Source organism: Hemiscyllium ocellatum, chromosome 17 (assembly GCF_020745735.1).
Source record: "Hemiscyllium ocellatum isolate sHemOce1 chromosome 17, sHemOce1.pat.X.cur, whole genome shotgun sequence".
Classification (NCBI taxonomy): Eukaryota; Metazoa; Chordata; class Chondrichthyes; order Orectolobiformes; family Hemiscylliidae; genus Hemiscyllium; species Hemiscyllium ocellatum.
In genome coordinates, this window is record NC_083417.1 from 35277968 (window position 1) to 35302802 (window position 24835).

Sequence of the window (24835 nt, forward strand, 5' to 3'; positions counted from 1 at the left end):
TGTTTTATAATGTTTCTACACCAGCAGGTATTGATGCCTACCTGTTTAGAATGTACCATATAGCTGCCAGTGCTCCTGACATCCAGGTTCCACTTAGTAACCAGCTGGTAATATACATTGAAGTTACATAGAGGGCCTGGAGTCCAAATACGGTGTATAGGTAGAAGTAGACTGGTTCCAAATATCTCTGTTAGAAATATGAGAGAAATAATCTTCACAATACTTGAGAACAGCAAAAACTAACACAACAACTTACTAAAGCTTGGAATAATCTGCAGATATTCTAATTCAAATACATTCATTGTATTGCAAAAGCTGATTTGGGTCTTACCTCAATAAATAACATTTTGTACAATATGCTTAGGACAACCTCTTGGTAAATGTTCATCCGCTTCAGCAGATTTATTGTTCTCCTTGATTCAGTTTTGTTGTCATACAAGAGTTCCTTCAATCCTTTACATAACAAAACACAACATTTGTAAAAATGAACAGGAATCTAAGAATAAATGTGAAGACATTAGCACGTGATATTCATTTTTAAATATCAAAACATCCTACAAACATGGTAACTGCTGTAGACACCATAAAGTACTGTAGCCTTTCTTGTTTTTTTGGTTTTGTCTCAGTAAAGGGATACATTAAAAACTTCTCCCCTTAGAATAACCCACTAAAGACTCCAATATCATATTCAGAGTGTTTATAGTTATCATGCTTCAATTCCTGAAAAAAAAACAGGAATTTTTTTTAATATTAACTGCAAACTTGGGGTTTTAAGAGATTAAAACAAATGTTCAAAGCTTAATTTCTTTACAATTTGCATCAGTATTAGATTCTACCGAATCGTTCAGGTTTTAGAATTAAACCAACCAACAAAACTGTTCGAGCAATCAGACTTACAGAGTAGGTGAGTTGTCTCATAACCAATACAGGGAAGGTTAGTATTGCAAGTGTTGGAAATATAAATTATTGATATTATATTGTCTCTTATACAAAAGTATACTGTAAAAATTAACAGTTTGTGCAAATCCAGTGCTCCTGACATCCAGGTACCACTTAGTAACCAGCTGGTAATATACATTGAAATGACAGAGGACCTAGAGTCCAAATCCGGCATATAAGTAAAAGTAGACTGGTTATTGCACAAACTGTTAATTTTTACAGTATACTTTTGTATAAGAGACAATATAATATCAATAAGAATGCAAAGCTATTATATGAAAAAAAAATTTCTTTTTGAATGGTGTTTCCAATTAAACCAGAGGAAAAAAGCATCAGTTTGGTTAGATATCTTATAAACTGACAGTAATAAAATGTCCCAGTGGAGTGCACATCAAAAATTGCATTTATGGTGCATGAAGCGCCTCTAATATTTCTTATACATGCCGTTCGTAGTTGCATACTTACCCCAACTTTGATAGTATTAAAGTATAATTTACAGTAGTGTCAACACAAACCTTAGAAGTATGTAATGAATCACCTTGGGTTATGGTTGGGGCCTGCAGCATCTGCTTGTAATATGAATAGTATAGGCCACACTCTGTCCTGAAGGAGATTTCCTGTTCAACCACCTGCACGTAAAACAGATTGCATTTATGTTCATGAAGTGAGTTAATATTTACTTACAGAACTAAATTGTAAGGTACACTTAAATGTTATCTTCAAAAACATTAAAAAACTAGGAAGTTTTTATCTTAGTGGAAACAGGATGCAGACTACTTCATACATTTCAAATAAAGGAACTGCAGATGCTGGTAATCAAAAACAAAAACAAAAACAAAAACTTCTGGAGAACTCAGCAGGTCTTGCAGAGAAAAATCTGTGCAAAGAAAATCAGAGTCGAGCTTTGTGTTGAGTGACGCTTCTTCAGAACTTCAGTTGACTTGCTCCAACGATTTATCTTTTTAATTCATACAAATAACTGGGTTGAAAAATTTGTTTTATGGAACAGACTATTTGCTGTTATCATCTTAAAATATTAATATAAAATATTTTAAAAATATTTAGTAATTTTCCAAACAATTAATATTATTTGTAAGTATCAGGTTAATGAACACAAAGAATCCATCCATTTATAATACCAGCTGACACAGAAAAACAGTATGTTTCTAAATTCCAAATTTAAAATCTTCTGTTAGATTAGATTAGATTCCCTACAGTATGGACACCGGCCCTTCGGCCCAACAAGTCCACACCAACCCTCCAAAGAGTAACCCACCCATACCCATATCCATATTTACACCTGACTAAAGCATTTAACACTATGGGCAATTTATGACGTGCAAGTCACCTGACCTGCACATCTTTGGATTGTGGGAGGAAACCAGAGCACCCAAGGAAATCCACACAGACATGGGGAGAATGTGCAAACACCACACAGACAGTTGCCCAAGGCGGGAATCAAACCCGGGTCCCTGGCGCTGAGGCAGCAGTGCTAACCACTGAGCCACTGTGCCACCCCTTTTTGCCAATAGTAAGGATGGTCAACATTTTGTGAACATTGCCAATACAAAGAGTTCGTCAGTCTGTCCCTTCACTTCCATGACCACTTGATCCAGGATAATACCTCTGTATTCAAAAACAGAGAGATCTCATGGAATGCTAAGTTGGCCTGAACCTTCCACATCCAGAGTGAGAAAACAGTGCTATTTTTTCCTATGAATCTCCATTGCTGCCTGCAAGTGCTGGGATTTTGTCAATAATTGATAAGAGTCCAAGCTGCCCTCCACATTTTCTGCATCATCCTGCCAAAATTGACACAAGTCTCTGCTGAGTTCTGTAAGCAAAACGTTCAGAAGCTTCCAAAAAAAAACACTGGCAGCCTTTTCAACTTTGAAATATATAGCCGATCTGATGACTGATGATGAAAAGGTAGAACTAAACTTTAAATTACGAAAATGCAACCCATTAATACTGGATCTCGAAATGACTACTGCATATTGAAGAAGGACTTCCTTGTATCCCAAAACGTTTGCACAAAAATACTACAAAATACTTAGGGATCACATAGTCATCATCTGTAAGACACAAAATCCTCCAAAGCCAAAAATATTTTGAGTGGAAGATAGCCTATCTAGAACAAACACAAGAGACAGAATTAGACAGTAGAGTTAAAGCTCCAACTGGGTCATGGGAAGTTAAATAATTTGTCACCCTTTGACAGAAGGCATTCCCATGCACTGAAGTGAGTATCAGGATTGTTAACAAGTCCAGATGGGTTGGTGGTAGCATTCTAACCTCCACGTCAGAAGGTTGTAGATTCTGGTTCCATTCCAAAGACTTGACTGTATAATATAGGCTGACACTTCAGTCTTACACTAATGCAGATTCAGTCCCAACTGACAATAGCAGGCAAGTTCAAAAATGTGGGATGCTTTCTGCCTGCATTGTTCACTATCGGAAGCAGAGCCGTAAATGGAAAGTAAATGGCAATCTCAGTTATGCCTCCCATAAATCAGTGAGTTTGCAAAACGTTCTACTTCAATGTAGAACTTCTAATCACCCGCCAGAAAGCCAAAGGCAATCTGATGAGTTTTAAAGACATTTGGATAAATATGTAAATAGGAAAGGTTTGGAGGGATATGAGTGAGGAGCAGGCAAGTGGGACTAGTTTAATTTGGGATTATGATTGGCATGGACTGACTGGACCGAAGGGTCTGCTTCCGCGCTTTATTATTCTAACTTCCCTCCCATCCTGCCCTAAACCATCTCAAATATAAATAAGCGTGGCCAGTTACTGGATTCTTAAATGAATACTAAACTAATCCATGTAGGTTTCATCTGGGTGACAATCACACAGTTAACAAAAACAGCAAGAGACAAAAGGTCCATTTGTCAATGAAGCTTTTCGTCATGGATTTATAAATTAAAGGCTACTGAGTTGCTAAGAATCTGGATCTTCTGTTTTGGAACTGTTAATGTAAAGTCTTACTTTTGTGATGTTGATTCTACAGCCATAGCTGCTGACTATTTCCACAATTTTCTATTTCTTCTCCATGTTTCTTTTTTGATAGTAATCTTAAATATACAATATACAGGGCATATGTAAATGTAGTTGAATTTTGATGTTACTGAAAAACTGAAGATTGCAGATTGCACTTGGATAGCATTGAAAACATGAATGTTCAAGGACATAAATGTGCTTCCTCAAGCAGTAACATAACAACAGCAAGGACAATAAATTTAAGGGATTACTTTCTCAATAAAACCAATATTTTGAGTGGGCAAACACAGGAGTCAATTTGAGTACTTTCTCAATGATTAATAAAATGGTCCAAGATGAAGCACACAAATATCTTATTCCTGATAGCATTTTTTTGAGAAAGATAATGATGAACAAAGAACTTAATTCTGATATTAAAAGTAAACAAAATAACCAATATCATATACAATATTTTAAGACTACTGCCAGTTTCTACATACATACAGCTGGCCAAATAAGTACTCTCACTTCTACAGTGAGATGAAATACTCTAATTTATTAGCATGTTAACTGAAAGCACAACTGCTGCCTTTGGAAACCATTTTCTTCCAAATATATCAGCAAAGAACTCACCTGTATATTTGAAAACCATAGGAAATTCTCATGTAGTGACTGAACATACCAGGAGTGAAAGCATCCTAGAATTACTCCCACTGAGAAACCTAGCAATGGGATAATCTCTATTGTCTGCAGAAATGACCAGATTCTAGTTGCTGCCCGTTCCCAAGATGAGGTGTAATTGTTTTCATGAGTGGCAACATGAACAACAGTTAGTTTATCATTTCTTTCCAAACTATACTGGGATGCAACAGCAGAAGTTTTGAATTGATGTTTCCTCTTCCTCAAAGTCATGATGATATGCCATTGAATGTAACAAAATCTCAATAGTCTTTCGCTCTCTGCCTCAAGGCCATAACAGCGGTACACTGCTCTGTTCAATGTAGCACCTATCTTCATTAAAAATCCAATGCACAAGCAGGCAATATGAGTCACGCTGTGATTTGCTGTAGAGTCATAAATTGGAATCTTTCAGTCTAGAACATCACTTCATTTAGAGGTTGCCAATATCCTCTTAAACTTTTACAAACAGCCAAAGTAGAAAATGTAAACAATGCAGAAACCACAATACCATGCAGCACACAGGTAATGGTCTATACTGCAGCTTACTGAGTTTGACAACAGGAATGCTAGACAATCGAAAGTGCTGTAGATTTGTAATAATAATTAAACCTATCCAAAATAAACAGGAGTAGAATTATCCAAAGTTCATCTTCCAAAATGCACAGCATTTAGAGTCAGTATCATGAAACATCACAGAAAGGAGGCCATTCAGATCATCAAAATCTGCACTACCTCTTCCAAAGAACAATCCAGTTAGCCCCACTCCTACTCTCTCCCACACTCCTTCAATTATTTTCATCTGCCAAAAATTTTACCTGCAGACAGTCCTTACTCCTGTGGTTTACAAACTCGATTGTGGTCTTGCCCTATTCCATTGATGTTAGCCTCTTCAGTCTTACAACTCCTCGAAATAACTTTGCTTCTCCAATGCTGGTCCCTTGCACATTCCCAATCTGTTTTTTCTCCACTTACCACTGGCCACTGTGTCATTAGCTTCTTGGACCCTAACTCTAGAATTCTCTCCCAAAGCCTACTAATCTTTAAAGGCATCGTCAAACCCACCTTTTAGACTATGTTTTTAGTCACATCACTCCTTTGAACTGCCTCTGACATTCTACTATTTTAAAATGACTTCTTGTAGTTCCATGAAACACTCGCTTCAATTGTTTCACTGTATGAAATGCATACAAACTCAATCTAAAGTAACTATGCTGCTTTGCTGAAATTCCATTACAGGCAAACTCTACTCACTCAGCTTCCTTTATACTCTGTTAGTCTCTCCCAAATCATACTACTTAGCAGCTAAAAATCACACTTGCAAGCATTAGCTTATTCTAGTTCTAATACTTTGGATTGGATACAGCTGTTACATAATTTAAATAATTAACTCCAAGCTGCTACACAACATATTAGCAGAAGCTGTGGATCTAATCTGGCTACATCCTGGAGAAAAGTGTCAAAGCACGGTAGCGTAGAATAAGGTCTAAGGTCAAACTAATTTCTGTTTGGAATGATCACCTGCCATTGGCTAAGCAAAAGCAGCTCAGGCATGAGCACAATACTGTCATTCAAAGATCCAGACATAGTAGTGTTCAGTGTCTGTAGGAAAGGAAAACAGCAAAATTACTTCAACCCAGCTTCTATAAATGCAATCCTGTGTACTCCAAGATAAATAGCAAGTACCAAGAAACAACAAGTCATAGCATCACACCCACTTCTCAAATGCCTTTTACACAAATATTTTTGAATATGCACTTGCTTCTTAGTTACAGGAGGTTGAAATTCCCAACCAGGATGTAGCCAGGGTGGGCCCACCATGGATAATAATGTGTTTATGCAGAGGCTTAGGGGCAAGAGGTATGTAATTAAACTAAGCAACAGCTGTACCCAACCAAAAATGCACCAAGCTGCAATGTATGCACCATGACAGAAAGGAAGTTTTCCAACAGCTGCTTTTCTTTCAACTTTTCCATATAATTTTCCAAGAGAGTCCAAATGCCGTGCCAAAAACACTTCTGAAAAACTATTCTCAAGAGTCTTCGACAGAACTACTGAAAAAAAATCTTTTTAAGTTGAGATATTTATTGAAAAACCAAATTGGCATAAATAAATAAAATGTAACATTTGAAGATATTTCCTATTCAGTTGTCTATTCATTTAAAAATAATCATGAATGCTCGTCTTACAAATTTTATTAAGTTCTTTTAAGCTGTATGCTCGATTACACATGTACCACATGCTGTGTACACATGTACTATATAATGCTTCAGGGATATGCTCAAGGCCTCACTGGTAAACTGCAGCATTCCCACTGACACCTGGGAATCATGGAGCCAAAACTGTCCAATGTGGAGAAGGAGCATCCGGGAAGACATTGAGCACCTGGAGACCTGCTGTCAGGAAAAAGTGGAAGGCAGGCATAAACAGCGGCTGTCACACCAATGTCCCACCAACCTCTTCCCATGACCATATTTTGCCCCAAGTCTTACAGAGTCTGCAGAAGCTGCATCAGACTCACCTACAGGCTCACTCTGAGTGTGGGACAGAGTCATCCTTGTCTGCAAAGGACCACCAATGAATGAAATGAAAATATACTGTGAAAAAAGAAAGGAAGATATTGTCTATATAGAAGTCAAACAGCTTACATCAACACGGGAAGGAGACACTGTATTAAAGAGTATGAGGAGGAGTTAAGCAATTCCTGATGAAGGGCTTTTGCCTGAAACGTCGATTTTGCTGCTCCTCGGATGCTGCCTGAACTGCTGTGCTCTTCCAGCACCACTAATCCAAAAAATGGATGGAGATGAGGGATAGTAGGGGAAAGAAGTCACTTGTGTAAGTGATCTATGGCTTAACAATTACTACAATGTGGGACAAGAATCTTAGAAGAAATATTGGATGCTTTCAATAAAGTGATAGCAATATCAATGAGTGATTTTAATCTACATGTAAACTCGAAAGAACAGATTAATATTAGTAGCCTGGATGAGGAGTTCATAGGATGTTTTCTAGATAATTTATTTGGCAGCACATTAGATAATATGTTATATTAGACTTGGCATTAAGTAATGTGACAAGATTAACAAATGAGCCCACAGTAAGAGCACCCCTCAGTAGCAGCAAACACAATAGGATTGAATTTTACATCCAGCTTAAAAGGGAGAATATTGGATCCAAGAATTGTATTTTAAATGTAAACAAGGGCAGTCATATGAACATAAAACCTGAACTAGCTGAGGAGAATTGGCATACCAAGCTAGGAGATAGATCAAAAGTGAGACATCTAAGGTCACATTTCTAAATACTCAGAATAAGTATATTCCTATGATTAAGAAGTATTCTAAAGGGGTGATTCAACTAAATAAGTTAGGGAAAGAAATTATGAAAAGATGAGTGGTAGGTCAGATGACTGGCCAGAATATAACAAATGGAAGAGAATGCCTAAAAGGTAGGAAGAAATTATAGTATCAGACGGAAGCTAAGTAGGAATATAAAAAATGGATATCAAGAGTTTCTAAATAAAAGGAAAAGAATAAGAAAACTGAGTGTTGGGTCTCAACAGTGTAAGAAAGCAGAATTAAAAGTGGAAGCTATAACAGTTAAAAGCAGGTCAATGTGTGGAGGTTTGCACCACTACTGTGCATACAAAGGATGCCACTTAATCCTGGAATCTCTACTCTGGATGACTGAAGGATGCACTGAGACTATGTGATGGATGAGGAGTGAGAACCATAGCATTGTACTGAAAGAAGTGAACTTTCTGCAGACGGAATGGTATCTTCAGCATCCTACAGCACAATAGCACTGGCCAAGGTAACACAGGCAGAACTTCTTTATGAACCTTGTTCAATGGAATGGAACTGCATGAAGTCATCTTTCACTGAATGTAAATGTTCTGATACTGATGAGACCAACATCCCTTGTGTAATTCCAACTGTAAGTCCAGCTTAACACATTAATATACTGTTCATATTAATTAATAAAAGTTAAGATTATAAACAAATGGAAGTCTTTGTAGCATCTGATGAACCCTTATTCAATTATGGTGAAGTTTTATACAATATAGGTGGTATTGAAAGGATAATTAACACTCAGACAGAGTTAAAACATTGTCAACTGCTAAGGATGGCTAGCCTCTATACCTCCTTTCTTGTAGTTGCAGCTAAAAAGGCATTTATTCAAACAGATGATGACTAATCTGAGAAAATATTTACAATGATGTGACGTTCATTTCATAAATGTGCCCTTATAATGTTTTGTTTTCCTTTCACTCCTACTAGGTATAGTTGCAATCTCAGTATCTGCAACTAGAATGAAGGGAGCATGGTGTGCAGGTCTGTGTGTATATCTGGAACATACAGAGTGTGCTGGACCCGAGTGTCCATGGAGCTGCCAACATATCCATAGAGGCAACTAGACACTTGCATGCCAGAAACAGAACAATACAGATTGCATAGGTGGACTCCTTCAATCTTCACATTGTTTTCCTGAAGTGCCTCCAACAAACCCGTCTGCTGTTTCAGTTTGTGGTTTTTAATAAAGATCTTGATGGTAGTGATTTTTGAGAAGATTTGTAGCTCAGGGTGATGACAATTATGTTAGCTTGCTGAGCTGAAAGATTTGTTTTCAGAAATTTGTCACCATCATTAGTGAGAGTCTCTGATGAAGCGCCGGTGGTATGTCCCGCCTCTTTATTTATAGGTCTTGGTTTCTTAAGGTGCGTAATGTCATTTATGGTTCTTTTCTCCCCCCAAGGGAAGGTAGATTAGATCTAAGTCGATGTGTTTATTGATCAATGAGTTCTTAATGTCTTTTGCCTGGACTAATGCAGGTACTTGGTCTTAGCTGTCCTCAGAGTACTAGTGACCTGAAGTGTTTTTTCCTCAACTAGGCCATCACATGCCCACCAGAATGTGCCCAACTCTACTCTAGCTAACGGACCCACCAAGGTGTCAGTATCCGAGCAGGAGACAGCCTTACTGGGACTTTTTCTGAGGGATCTATGGCTTATTCCATAAGCCTGGTGGGAGTGTGTGGGGCTGAGGTATAAAAATACCACTGTAACCAACGGCTCTGCCACACCACTGTGATGTCATCACCGCCAGCTGTGCAGTCATCTGGCAGCCACCTTTGCTGCTCTTCTCAGCACTGGCATGAGATATGCCGATTTGTATTTCACTCATACCCTCAAACCATTCTGAGTAAATTCTTTGTGAACTGCCTATGTCAGGGCAGTTGTCAACTGCAGATTGGTGACCAGCTAAAATACTACACAAAATTTCAGTAAATTATCTGTATTTGATTTTTCTGATTTTAACACTAAAACTGATTTTAAGTTGCTGAGAATAGAACTTGGGGAAAATAAAATGAGCAGCTATATTGCCAAAAAAAAGTGCAAAACAATGGAAAACTTTAATACAGTGTTCAAAGTTTAAGAATATGGTTCTCAAAGAAAAAAGTAAAATGCTAAACACTAGCAAGATTTCATGGATGAATAATGACATAACTGATCATGAACGAATTGGAAAGATATATATATTGAGCAGAGGCAGCAGAGAGGTGAAATATGAGAAGATCAGGAGAGTATTAAAGAAAACAAATTAGGATGGCAAAGATTAAAGCATTAAGGAAGACAAAACAAAATGCCAGTGATAAAACATAAACACATCTAAAAAGGAAGAATGGGGTTAGGACCATCAAGTATAACCTCAGAGGTAACACCAAAGAGACAGGAAATATTAAATAATTATTTTGCTTCACCATTTAAGCTGGCAATTAAGTAAATACATTTTAGATATGAGCGAATATATTGAAAAGAAGATCACTCTCAGGTCCAGACAGATTGCATTGCATATTTTAAAAGAATCCAGGGAAGAACTAACAGAGGAATTACTGCACAGTGAACAACTTGTTCGCAAAATGTGAACTGCTACAGGTCTGGAGGATAGCTAATGTAATTTAAAGGAAGAACAGAACTATCGACCTGTGTATGATTAATGGCAAAGAAAAAAAACATTGACAATCAAGGTGAGCAAATTGTCAATGCAACTTGAAATATTTGATTTTTTCCTCTCTGAATCCTGTCACCTAATGCCATTATTACTTGATCTAGCATTCTGATTTGTAACATCAGATTTCCTTAAGGGAATGCAATAGTGGTCTGACTGGGTAAACTGCAGGTCCAAAGACTGCTGAAAATAATAGTGTTAACATGTGCCATGCTAGATTTTATCAGCCTTTTTTCCAAAAATAGGAGTAGGTTAAATCAATAGGAGAGAGTGTTGTCATCACCTAATCTAAAACAAGTAGTCTTTCTCTAGCCTTTAACTTTGTGCTTATGGCCATTACCTAGCTAGATCTATCCATGTACCATTGAAGAAGAAGCACTATCCAGCATCATATGCTTAAAGGAGCCCATGACTCTCATATTCAACACAGAACAAAAGCTGCTGGTGCCTTTGAGACTCTTGTGTTGTGTTATTTCAAGGTCTTTGTCTCTCTACTTCAGGCAATTAATCACATAATTTTACTTTGTGACATAACTGAAGCATGTATTAACTGTTCATTGGGTACTCATGGGATTCATTTATCTACTATTGTTTTCATCTTGTCTTCTGCTTTAGCAGCCAAATCTGCTAAGGTTCATTTGTCTCATTTTTAAAAAAATCATTCCATTGCATTGATGCCTGCATCCAGTATCTGGCCATTATCAAATTTTCTACTAGTTGTGCCATCCCGTTTGTTTCAAAAAAATTGTAAGGAAGGATTACTTCGACAGGAACCTTTTCAAGGCAGTAGATATCTGGTCCAACAAGGATTTCCTGTCAGAGAATTAAACACCAGTTTGATTCAGGTGCTTAGTCATGGGATACCTTAGCAGAATCCAGCAATTTTAACAGTAGTACTAATCCAGGACTCTACAAGTGGAACTTCATCAATATTTTATAGAACGTGTTTAAGTCCATAATATGTTCCTCCTTGGAATGACCATCTGCCTTCAAAGGCTATCATGTCTTATAGGCATTTATCAGGTCATCTTCCTTACACATTTCATCCAAAACTCAGAAGACAGCAACCTATATCATGACCAATTGGTGATCATTCAGCTCAAAAAATACTTTACTTTCGATAACAAGTGATTTTGTCAAGGCAGTATCTTGTTTCCTTCTTGGTAGGGACTCAGTCCACCCTCAGTGAGTCACTTATTTCCTGTATTGGTTGTGTGGTTCAAACTGAGAACACTGAAAGGTGATCACATCCTGATTACTTACACTTGTATTCTGACAATTTTAGTAATGGCCATCAGGAATGAAGTTTCTGCCTGATTTCTTTTCTTAACTTCTAATCTTCATCTTTAGACTTGCAGGTTCTATTTCAGAAAGCCAGTTGATGAAGTGTGGAACTACGGCCAATCTTTTATACACATCTACATGAAAAATTATATCCCCTGAGCCAACAACTACAATTTTGGTCTATATCACTCAAATTAATTCCCATATCTTGCCAATCACCCATTTATAATTAAACACAATTAACACAGTCAGAGAAGAGTGTTTCAATTGACTGTGATTTAGCTGTTTAGGAGTAAAAGAAAAAGGACTAAAACAAGGAGACTTGTAAAAATAATTTTTGAAAAACAAAACATAGAAAATAAAATAAATGGCTGCCTATGTTTTATTCCCCTATGTAGAATCATCTAGTTAGCCCACATCAATGTTGAGACTGGACTGGTCCACATTTGGCATGTTATCAAAGATCAATCTGCAGTGTTTTAAGCTCAATGTAATATTTCACTTAAAAGTATATACGTAATTAATGGATGAGATTTCCAGTGGAAAATATTCAATGCAAAAAATTAAGCCAAATTATAATCGAGGAGAAGAAAATTCAAAATCAAAACAACTGCCTTTTTACAAAAAGGAATGACCATCCTCAATGCCATTTTGCTCATTCAACTTTAGCTGTATTAACGGATTTCAGCCCTTACCTGGATTGAAGAAAACCACAGATCATTCTCATGCAAAGTTGCAAGATAAACTGAGGTTAGAAGTCCTAAGAAAATTGCCAGAAATCCACCAAGCAGGAAAGTTATATTCTTCAATACCAGTGGACCTATGGAATTACACAATTGTTTATAAAAATAACCAATAATTCTTAAGAAACCCACTTGTTTGAACAGTTATTTCAGTGTTTTTATTGCATTGTTTCAAGAATAGATAGGACTTGAAACCTTAAAATGAAACCCATCACAGTTGGAATGGCATGTTACAATAATTGTAATTGAAATTGAAGGCCAAAAGCTCATAACTATATCAAGTATTTTCCAAATGTCTAGCTATTATGCGAAGTATAACACAAATAAGAATAGGCAATTTCAGATCATATTTAAATGTTGTATGTAACTTAGTAAAATTGTTGGGGAGAAGTGATAATAGCATCCTCAGGTGTCTTTGGCATTTATATTGTAATGCTACTTTTATGTGAAAAAGTTCCCAATTTGCCCTGTAGCCAGAAATGAATTCCAGCAGTAACAATGAAAAAGAATACATACACATCAGTAAACAGTTAACTGCAGTTTTGTTCTAATAACAGAGCTTTTGAAAAAGATTGATACAGTTCAGAAAACAAATAGTGTTATGTTGGCCTGTATCAACAGCTTAATGTTCTGTATATCAATGATGTGAAGAAACAGCAGATTTGCTAGAAGCAGCTTTAGTAACAGAGTTTCATCAAGTTGGATCCATTAACACAGTCAAAGCTAGGCAGCAACACCACAATTTAAATGTGGTATTTGAGGAAGCAATAAGAGAGAGAAAGGAGTGGTGCTTGGTAATTATATAGGTAAAAAAGTCACAGAAAGCTATCTGGTACATGGAGAATCAGTATTTGGAATATTATGAAAACCAAACCTTGTACTGCACTGGCAACAGTTCAGTACATAGACAAATTAATCGGAGTCAAGATATGTCATGGATTAGACACAAAGTGGCAATAGGCTTGGCAAGGAGCTCAACTTTGTGGATAAATTGAGAGATAAAGTACACAGAGTAAATTGTCTCAAAGTGTATAAACCTTTACACATGAAAAGTTAGTGAATGAAGTTACCAATGTACAGATACACATACACTTACATAGAATTTATAGCACAGAATCCGGGCATTCAACTCAACAAGACCATGCCAGCTTTTATGTTCCATAAATGGTGTCATCAAATCATATCAGCACATTTTTTCATACTTTTATCCCTCACCTATGTATTTAGTTATAAGATGCATGGATGCAAGTTATCTCAACTACTCCAATCAACTGATGCCTTTCCAGAATTATCTAGGATCCAATGACAAAAGCTACTATAAACAATACTATAACCATATAAACAATGATGATAATTACTCACCTATTTAATTTCACAGAAAAGCTATCAAACAGTTAATTACATTTATTCCAATTTGAGAATTCTACAGATTCTGTTTGACAGACCTCTTGAAAACCTTTACTGTCTTGAGTTACTATCAAGCTTATATTTTCTTACTGAAATATACATCGGCCTTTCTAATTGTTTTCTCTTCCTAAACAGTAATTTGGTTTCTAACCAAAGATCATTAACTTCTCCCCCCACCACAGATTTCAAATGATTTACCTGTAATTACTTAAGGTTACTTTGTCTCCCTTTTATAAAAAAAGTTATATTAATCTGTCTCCCGCTCTGAAACATTCACTCTTAATAGAATCCTAAACGTTTTCCTTTTAGTTATCACTCATCACATTTTAAGCATGAATGAAGAACCACCTTCTCACAGCCTTCTCAGTTAAATACACCTGCCAACTTTTGCTTTATGGTGGTGATGTTACAAATCACTCATGATGCCCATCTGAATTGCTTTGACAATATCACTTATACGTGCATGTAGTAATCTGCAGCTATGAATAGTCATGAGAACCTCCAACTTGCCTCCCATCACTTGGCTGACCAGGAATATCTCCCTTTCTTACCATCCGCCAAAGGGAAGTCTTGGAAGAATTTTCAGGTTAACTAGGCTGAAGAAACTAAATGCAAGGTATACAAATTTGCTGATGAAATTAAGGTAGTTGGGAAGAGGACAGGTAGAATCTGAAAAGGGAAGACTTAAATCCCAGAACTGTTATGGCACAGGAAACCATTTGATCAATTATGTCTACAACAGTTTTAATAGCTCATGCCAATCTTCTGCATTTTCCTTAAGATTAAGTGAAAACATATTGACAAATGCATAGAATGGGTGTAAATGTGAACTTGCCCACTTAGGAAGAATACAAAAGCAGCATGTTATTGAAATGGAGAAAGACCTCAGAACTAGTTAGTAAGATTAGATCACATAGGATCCAGACAGAACTAGCCAATCATGTACAAAACTGGCTTGATGGCAGGAGACAAAGGATGGTGGTAGAGAATTGTTGCTTAGACTGGAGGCCTATAACCAGTGGTGTGTAGCAAGGACAGGTGCAGGATCCACTGTTGTTTGTCATTTATCAAAACAATTTGGATGAGAATATAGGAGATATGGTTCGTAAGCTTGTGGATGACACCAAAATTGGTTGTACAGTGAACAGTGCAGAATGCTATCTAAGAGTACAATGATCAACTTGGCCAGTGAGCCAAGGAATGGCAGATGGACTTTAATATAGATAAATGCAAGGTGTTGCATTTTGGCAAGCCAACCAGAGCAGAACTTATGCAATTAATGGTAGGGCCCAAGGGAGTGTTTTTGAACAGAGATACCTCGGGATGCAGGTACATAGCTTCTTGAAAGTGACAAGACAGTGAAGGCATTTGGCATACTTACCTTCATCGGTGAGAGCACTGAGTACAGGAGTTGGAATGTCATGTCATGGTTGTATAAGACATTGGTAAGGCCACATTTGGAATGCAGCACACAAATCTGGTCACCTTGCTACAGGAAGGATGTAATCAAATTGGAAAGGGTGCAGAAAAGATTTGCAAGGACTTTATTGAGACTGGAAGGTTTAAGTTATGAGGAAAAGCTGGATATGCTGGGACTTTTTTCTCTGAAGCATAGAAGGCTAATGGGCGACCTTATAGATGTTTATAAAATCAGGAGGAGCATAAATAATTCCCCAGGATAGGGGAGTTCAAAATCAAAGGGCAAAGGTTTATAGTGAGAGGGGAAAGATTTAAAAAGGACCTGAGGGGCAACTTTTTCACACAGAGGGCAGGTGGATATGAAATGAGCCACCAGATGTAGTGGTAGAGGTGAGTAAAACACTTAAAAGACAGGAACACGGATAGGAAGGGTTTAGAGGAATTTGGGCCAAACACAGGCAAATGGGAATCGTTCCGTTTAGAAAAACTGGTCAACATGGATGAGTTGTGCCAAAGGATGTGTTTCCATGCTGTATCACTTTATAAAGATCCTAAAAGGAATTGACAGGATAGATATTGAAGTGAAGTTTCCACTTGTGGGAGAGATTAGAACTAGGAGACACATTTTAAGAATGATGGGGTCACATTTTAAGAATGACAGATTTCCCATTTTAAAAAGGTAGAAATAAGGAGAATTCGTTTTTCTCAGATGCTCATGATTCTGTGGAATTCTCTTCCCCAAAGCATTTTGAGTATTCTTAAGGCAGAGGTCAACAGAGTATTGATTTAGAAGGGTGTCAATTGATTTCAAGCGAGGCAGTAATATGGAATTAATGCAACAATCAGATCAGCCATGACCTCATTGATCGGTGGAGCTGGCTAGAGGGACTAGTTGGCCTACTCCTGCCTCTAATTCATATGACTATCAGTTTGTGGCAGGAATGAAGCTTGCTTGGCCATCAAATGATGTAGCTGGAAAAGCGCAGCAGGTCAGGCAGCATCCAAGGAACAGGAAATTCAACGTTTCAGGCATAAGCCCTTCATCAGGCCTGACCTGCTGCGCTTTTCCAGCAACACATTTTCAGCTCTGATCTCCAGCATCTGCAGACCTCACTTTCTCATCAAATGATGCAGTGCAACTTACTAAGTTTCTGACCTAGAAGTAGGAATGCTACCCACTGCACCACAAAACTTGCAGAATTTCTACTTATCCTTTATGCAGAGTTCTCACTCAAGATGCATTGTTTTGTTTTCCTAATGCGTCTGTATAATATTTTATTCATTTCAAAAATTTGAAATTCTAATACTCCTTTCTTACTTTCTTCCTTCCTTTCTTACCCTTTTTCCTTATTTTTTCACAGTTGTTATTTCACATACCTGTTAAATGCACAGGTTCTTTCAATTCCAAATAAAATAAAAGCTAGAGACACTCAGGGGATATGAAAGCCTCTGAGAGAGTAACATGGATTTCAGCAAGTCCTTTGTAAGGTCTTACATGGGAAACTGAAAGACATCAGAAGCTCATAGCATATAGGGTAAGTTGGCAAGTTGGATCCAAAACTGGCTTAGTGACAGGGCAGAGTTGGTGGTGGCAGAAGGTGTGACTGGATCTCCGTATGCAACAGCAAACAAGGATCAGCACTGGGTCCTTGATTATTTGTGATATTCATAAATTATGTGCGTGAGTGAGTGAATGAGTTGGGGGGGGGCATAGGTGGAGGGGGGGAAGCGTTTACAGATAGTACATAGATTAGCTGAGTAGTGGATAGTGAGGATGAAGGTGTTAGGTTACAGGAATATACATACGAATTGGTTAGATGGGCAGATCAGCGGCAAATGGAATTGAACCCTGATAAATGTGAGTAGATATACTATGGATGAAGGAATAAGACAAGGGAGTACTCAATGAATGGCAAGACATTAGGAAGCTCAGAGGCATCTTGCAATGATTGTCCAAGATCCCTGAAAGTGGCAGGACAGGTTCATAGTGTAGTTAAGGTATACAGGATGCTTGCCATTATCAGGTCTGAAGGTAGATAAATAACCTGGACTGGATGGACTACACCCAGAGTTCTGAAGGAGATAGCTGAAGAGATAGTGAAGGCATTAGTAGTAATCTTTCAGGAATCACTGGAGTCAGGGTTGGTCCCAGAGGACTGGAAAATTGCTAATGTAACCGCTTAACTCCCACTTTTAAGAAGAGAATAAAGCAAAAGATGAGAAATCACAGGCCAATTAAATTTTGGACTCCATTGTGGAGGGAGGAAATTTCTGAATACTTGCAAGTGTATGGTAAAATAGGGCAAAGTAGCATGGTTTCATCAAGGGGAGGTCATGCCTGACAAATCTGTTAGAATTCTTTGAGGAGGTAACAAGCAGGGTAGACAAAGGAGAGCGAATGGATGTTGTTAACTTGGACTTGCATAAGGACTTTGACAAGGTGCCACAAAGGAGGCTGCTGAGTAAGGTGATGTAGAGGCAAGATACTAGCATGGATCGAAGACTGGCTGTCTGGCAAAAGCAGAGAGTGGGGTTAAAAGGGTCCTTTTCAGGATAGCAGTCGGTGTTCCACAAGGGTCGGTGTTGGAACCACAACTTTTCACTTTATACATTAATGATCCAGATGAAGGAACTGAGGGTATTCTGGTTAAGTTTGTAGATAATACAAAGGTAGGTAGAGGGACAGGTAGTATTAAGGAGGTAAAGAGGCTGCAGAAGGATTTAGACAGGTTAGGAGAGTGGACAAAGAAGTGGCAGATAGAAAACAAGGTGGGAAAGTGTGAGGTCATACGCTTTGGTTGGAAAAATAGAAGCATAGAGTATTTTCTAAATGGGGAGAAAATTCAGAAACCTGAAGTGTAAAGAGACTTGGAAGTCCTAGTCCAGGATTCTCTTAAGATTAACTTGCAGGTTGAGTCAATAGTTAGGAAGGCAAATACAATTTTGGTATTTATTTTGGGAGGACTAGAATATAAAAGCAGGAATGTACTTCTGAGGCTTTAGAAGACTCTGGTCAGACCATATTTAGAATATGGTGATCAATTTTGGGCCCTATCTCTCAGAAAGGATTACTAACCCTGGAGTGGGTCCAGAAGAGATTCACAACAATGATCCCAGGAATGAATGGCTTAACATATGAGGAATATTTGAGGAATATAGGTCTATACTCAATGGAGTTTAGAAGAATGAGGGGGGATCTAATTGAAACTTACAGAATACTGAAAAGCCTGCATAGAGTGGACTTTGGAAACATTTTCATTAGCAGGAGAGGCACAGCCTTAAAGTAATGGGAAGACCATTTAGGACTAAGAGGAGAGTGGTTCCTCTTCAGCCAGAGAGTGGTGAATCAATGGAATTCATTGCCATAGAAGGCTGCAAAGGCCAGGTCATTGAGTATTGTTAAGACAGAGATAGACAAGTTCTTGATTGTTAAGGGGATCAAAAATTGTGAGGAGAAGGCAGGAAAATGGGTTTGAAAAATTTATCAGTCATGATTGACTGGAGGAGCAGACTTGATGAGACATTCTTGTCAATAACTTATCCTATTCTTATTCCCACATTATACTCATCATGTTATTTACTGTCACTGCCCCTAAGGCTCTCAGCCATATTGAAACCATTTGACATATTTCATTATTTCTAGTCATATCTTGTAATATATTTTACTTTATAGATATATAAATATTACTTTAATAATGACTATTGAACACATTTATGAATTCCATTCTCTTCTCAATCTTCACTTGTACCAATGTGTTGGAGAGGTGGAGAAGTATGCCACCACAAGATTTTGTGGAGTCAATAATTATAACCAAGCTAGTGACTAATTAGTCTTCTCAGTGCATTGAAGAGTCATACAGCACGGAATGAGACTCTTCAATTCATCCAGGCCAACTAAGTTTCCCAAACTGAATTAATCCCATTTACCTGTGTTTGGCCCCCATCGCTCTAAACCTTATCTATTCGTGTATTGTCCAAATGCCTTTCAAATGTTGCAACTGTACCTGCATCTATCAATTCTTCAGTTCAAGGCAAGGACTGATTAGGGATAGTCAACATGGCTTTGTGCATGGGAAATCATGTCTCACAAACTTGATTGAGTTTTTTTGAAGAAGTAACAAACAAAATTGATGAGGGCAGAGCAGTGGATGTGATCTATATGGACCTCAGTAAGATGTTCGACAAGGTTCCCCATGGGAGACTGAATAGCAACGTTAGATCTCATGGAGTACAGGGAGAACTAGCCATTCAGATACAAACTGGCTCAAAGGTAGAAGACATAGGGTGGTGGTGGAGGGTTGTTTTTCAGACTGGAGGCCTGTTACCAGTGAGTGCCACAAGGATCAGTGCTGGGTCCTCTACTTTTTGTCATTTACATAAATTATTTGGATGCGAGCATAAGATGTACAGTTAGTAAGTTTGCACATGACACCAAAATTGGAGGTGTAGTGGACAACAAAGAGGGTTACCTCAGATTACAACAGGATCTGGACTAGATGGGCCAATGTGCTGAGAAGTGGCAGACAGAGTTTAATTCAGATAAATGTGAGGTGCTGCATTTGGGATAGCAAATCTTAGCAGGACTTATACACTTAATGGTAAGGTCCTAGGGAGTGTGGCTGAACAAAGAGACCTTGCAGTGCAGGTTCATAGCTCCTTGAAAGTGGAGTCGCAGGTAGATAGGATAGTGAAAAAGGCATTTGGTATGCTTTCCTTTATTGGTCAGAGTATTGAGTACAGGAGTTGGGAGGTCATGTTGCAGCTGTACAGGACATTGGTTAGGCCACTGTTGGAATACTGCATGCAATTCTGGTCTCCTTCCAATCGGAAAGGTGTTGTGAAACTTGAAAGGGTTCAGAAAAGATTTACAAGGATGTTGCCAGGGTTGGAGGATATGAGCTATAGGGAGAGGCTGAACAGGCTGGGGCTGTTTTCCCTGGAGCGTCAGAGGCCGAGGGGTGACCTTATAGAGGTTTACAAAATCATGATGGGCATGGATAGGATAAATAGACAAAGTCTTTTCCCTGGGATCGGGGAGTTCAGAACTAGAGGGTATAGGTTTAGGGTGAGAGGGGAAAGATATAAAAGAGACCTTAAGGGGCAACTTTTTCACGTAGAGGGTAGTACGTGTATGGAATGAGCTGCCAGAGGAAGTGGTGGAGGCTGGTACAATTGCAACATTTAAGAGGCATTTGGATGGGTATATGAATAGGAAGGGTTTGGAGGGATATGGGCCAGGTGCTGGTAGGTGGGACTAGATTGGGTTGGGATATCTGGTTGGCATGGGCAGGTTGCACCGAAGAGTCTGTTTCCATAGAGTCTCTATGACTCTATATGAACCAGCCACTGCGTGAAAATGTTGCCTCTCACATTCCTGTTCAACCTTTCTCCTCTCACTTTAAAATTTTGACATCCAATTTTGAACTCCCCAATCCTAGGGAAAAGATCATTGCTAATCACCTTATCTATTCCCTTCACGATTTTATAAACATCTATGACTTCCTACACGCCGATGAAAAAAAGTCCCAGGTTATCCAGTGGTTTTAAGAGTTGTATTTTGTCCTTTTTTGAATGAAGAAAAGTTGAGGCAGAGCGTTAAGCGGTTTGCTCATAGCCAATAAAGTAAACAGCTTGTCATGCTTTGTTTTTTTTTAAAAGTTGGAACAATAGAAGCAACCTGAAATGAGTGGCATCAGGCTCCCACAGAACCATGATTTTTAGATTTAGTTTTCAGCAGTTGCCAGGGTCTTGGAGCTGGATGTGGAAGCTCGTATTCCTTTTTCTGTCACAGCTAAAAGCTGAGGTTCTCTTCCTGCTTCTAGAATTGAACATGAGACAATCTATTTTACTGAATTTGCCTTTTCCAGGGTTTTTATAGGGTGTGACTATATTGGAACAGTTAATTAGAAGTTAATATACATATTATTGTGTTAAGCATTTCAATAGTTACAATTAAGCCTTTTTCTCTTTTTATTTTGTCTGCATTTTAACTGTAATGTAAAAATAAAGAGTGTTTTGCTTAAAGTTGAGTAATTTAACCAATCGAATTGCAGTTATAATGTAATGCCTTTCGTTTATCTTTAAAATAAGAAAAGCTTGCTTCCAGATATTTCATCACCCTACTTCAGGGGACCTCAGGTGAAGCACTGCTGATAAGTCCTGCTTTCTATTTATATGTTTGGGTTTCTTTGGGTTGGAAATGTCATTTCCTGCTCTTTTTCTCAGAAGGTGGTAGATGGGGTCTAACTCGATGTGTTTGTTGATGGCATTCCAACCGGAACTCTATGCTTCTAGGAATTCTCATGCGTGTCTTTGTTTGGCTTGTCCTAGGATGGATGTGTTTCCCAGTCGAAGTGGTGTCCTTCCTCATCTGTATGTAAGAATACCAGTGAGAGAGGGTCATGTCTTTTTGTGGCTAGTTGGTGTTCAGGTAACCTGGTGACTAGTTTTATGCCTGCTTGTCCAATGTAGTGTTTGTTATGGTAGTTTGTAAATGCATTAGTTTTGCTTGTTGTTGGTATCGGGTCTTTCAACATATACTACAGCACAGAGGAACTACGCAGAGCAGAGGAAAATCACCTATACTGTGTATTCAAAAAGAATGGGTACCCAATGAATGCAGTCCGCCAATTTCTCAGCAACAAACCCAAACAAGAAATCAAAACACATCTAGAAACCCTAGCCACTCTCCCCTACATCAAAAACATCTCAGAAATCTCTCCCAGACTACTCAGACCCCTTGGCATCATGGTAGCCCACAAACCTACCAATACACTGAAACAGCAGTTAATAATGCACGTGAAACATCCCATACAAACAAGCAAAACTAATGTCATTTACAAAATACCACGCAAGGACTGTAACAAACACTACATTGGAAAAACAGGCTGAAAACTAGCCACCAGGATACATGATAAGCCAAACAAAGACACGCATGAGAATTCCTAGAAGCATGGCATTCCAACTGGAACTCTATCAACAAACACATCGAGTTAGACTCCATCTACCACCCCCTAAGAAAAAGAATAGGAAGTGATTTCACCACAGGAAATGACATTACCAACCCAAAGAAACCCAAACATATAATTAGAAAGCAGGACGTCTCAGCAGTGTTTCGCCTGAGGCCCAATGAAGATGTTACCTAGTAGGGTGACGAAATGTCTGGAAATGAACCTTCCAGCTCAGCGAGCAAACCTACATCCTGAACCTCAATCTGAGCTACAAATCTTCTCAAAACTCGATAAGAAAACATTAGCCAAGACCCTAACTTTTTAATATAATTTGAAAGGTTTGGTCCAGCCCATATCATCCAGCCTCTCCCTATACTCAAACCCTCATCCTTGTAAATCCTTTCCGCATCCTCTCCAATTTAATTATAACCTTCCTGTAGCAGGGTGACCAAAACTGTACACAGCACTCCAAAGGTAGCTAATGTCCTGTACAATCACAGGATGGTATCTCAATTCCTATACTCAATGGTCAGCAATGAAAGCAACATCCCAAATGCCTTATTTACTACTCTCTACCTGCGACATAACTTTCAATGAATACGTATCTTTATTCTACAACACACCAAGGCCTATTATCTCCTCTTTTTAACAAAAAGGCAGTTTCTAAAATATTATTTTAAGTAGTTTAAAAAAAAACCTTTCACATCCACATATGGAAAGCCTACCAGTTTTTGGCTTTGTTTCGGGCTGCTCATCCTCCTGTTGTTTTGGATGTTCTTCAGTGCCTTTAACAGTCTTCCTGCGTTTCAAAAATGTCATGGTCTAACTTGAACAGCTTCTTAGAGACTACTGATCCCTGAAAAGTGATAATAAGTATCAATAATTATATCTCACCACAAAATCTTCTATTTCAGTTTTGCATTGACAGTACTTGCATTTTATTAATTATAATCAATAATTAGTTCCATGGACAACTAAAATGCTTTTGCATGTTTGCGTGTCTTGTGCTAATAAAAGCATAAATTAGTGGTGATTGATTATCAATCTTGAGGTCCATTAGTGTCAAGATTGTAGGGCCTTTCACTGACAGTAAATATTATACAACTATAACAACGTGTCATTATAGTGGGGGCGTTGCGTACGTGTGGACCCTTTAAAATATTTTTAACGCAATCATAAACAAGCGCAGGTTATTCCTGTTCCAGCCATTTGCACTCTCTATCCTCGGTCAAAACCCAATTCTTTTTACCTGCCAATTAAATAGTCACATTGTAATATAAGAAAACGTAGCCGTCAATTTGCACACAGCAAGCCCCCTGAAACATCTACGTGACAATGAGCAGATAACCTGTCTTGGAATGTTGATTGCGGGATAAGCATTAGCCAAGATATTGTTTAATTTAAAAATAAATCCCCTGCCCTCTTCAACAATAGTGACAGGGGATATTTTATTGTCTACCTGGGAGGTTGGATGGGGCCTGGGGTGAACACCTTTATCAGTAAGAGCCTTACCCACCCGCAAACCATTGGCAGGCTGTCAGCGGATTCCAGGACAGATCCCCCGGTGGGTTTAACTATATAAAACCTCTTTTCCCTGACTCTATTACAGAAAGGCGAATATTGAGTACAGAATCTCCTCTCAAAGTAACTGCACAAGCGACATTCTGGGGAAGGGGGGTGTCTCAATGCAGGCGATTTCTATTTCCGGGTCGGAGGTCTATTTGGAGTCTCCATGGTAACCGAGGCGGGATGGTCGCCGTCTCCCCCCTCGAGCGGCTTCAGGAGAATCCTCCTTCCAACTCCCGCTCTCCGCTTCACCCGAACCTGTTGTTGTAACGGCCCAGCGCCAGTCGTTAACCGCGGTCAGCAACACCTACTGGCGGCGAAAACAAAGGTTGCCCTTTTCCCCCCCTGTCCGTTATCGCCGTTAGAATAGACAGGCTCCACCGTGAATCCCAGCAAAGTCAATGTTCACAAATCTCGGTGCAGTCCCAATGCTCGACGTCTCAAAGCGAAACATGGAACTGCGGATGTTGTCAATCTGAAACACCTGAGTTCAGAAGGCGGGGGGGGGGGGGGGGGGTTTGCTCGAGTTGTCTCTACTCTCTCCTTAGATGCTGCCAGACTTGTTTAATTTCTGCAAGAGTTTTTGGTTTTTGTGTGCTTAACTGATTTTTGAGTTAAAAAATGAGTTAACTGAGTAAAAATCTTCTAGGAGAAAGTGATGACTGCAGATGCTGGAGATCAGAGCTGAAAATGTGTTGCTGGAAAAGCGCAGCAGGTCAGGCAGCATCCAAGGAACAGGAGAAGGGCTCATGCCCGAAACGTCGGTGCTCCTGCTCTTTGGATGCTGCCTGACCTGCTGCGCTTTTCCAGCAACACATTCTTAACTGAGTAAAGTCAACTTGACTACAGGAATAAATT

General features: G+C 38.6%; 1 protein-coding gene across 5 annotated transcripts in view; it reads right to left on the reverse strand.

The window, feature by feature from the left end:
* dpy19l3 (dpy-19 like C-mannosyltransferase 3) overlaps positions 1 to 24265 on the reverse strand; it is a 74128-nt gene extending 49863 nt beyond the window's left edge. The window contains exons 1-6 of one of the 5 annotated variants that reach the window (XM_060837671.1): positions 23928 to 24265; positions 23137 to 23260; positions 12588 to 12712; positions 1478 to 1568; positions 332 to 453; positions 42 to 187 (exon numbers count right to left, since the gene is read on the reverse strand). In XM_060837671.1, the coding sequence (XP_060693654.1) occupies positions 42 to 187; positions 332 to 453; positions 1478 to 1568; positions 12588 to 12712; positions 23137 to 23230 (578 nt within the window). In that variant the 5' untranslated portion in view covers positions 23231 to 23260; positions 23928 to 24265. Of the gene's footprint in view, positions 1 to 41; positions 188 to 331; positions 454 to 1477; positions 1569 to 12587; positions 12713 to 23136; positions 23268 to 23870 lie in introns of those variants that run through there. The other 4 variants (XM_060837669.1, XM_060837672.1, XM_060837670.1 and 1 more) reach the window with 4 other exon arrangements.
* Between the last annotated feature and the right edge of the window lie 570 nt (positions 24266 to 24835).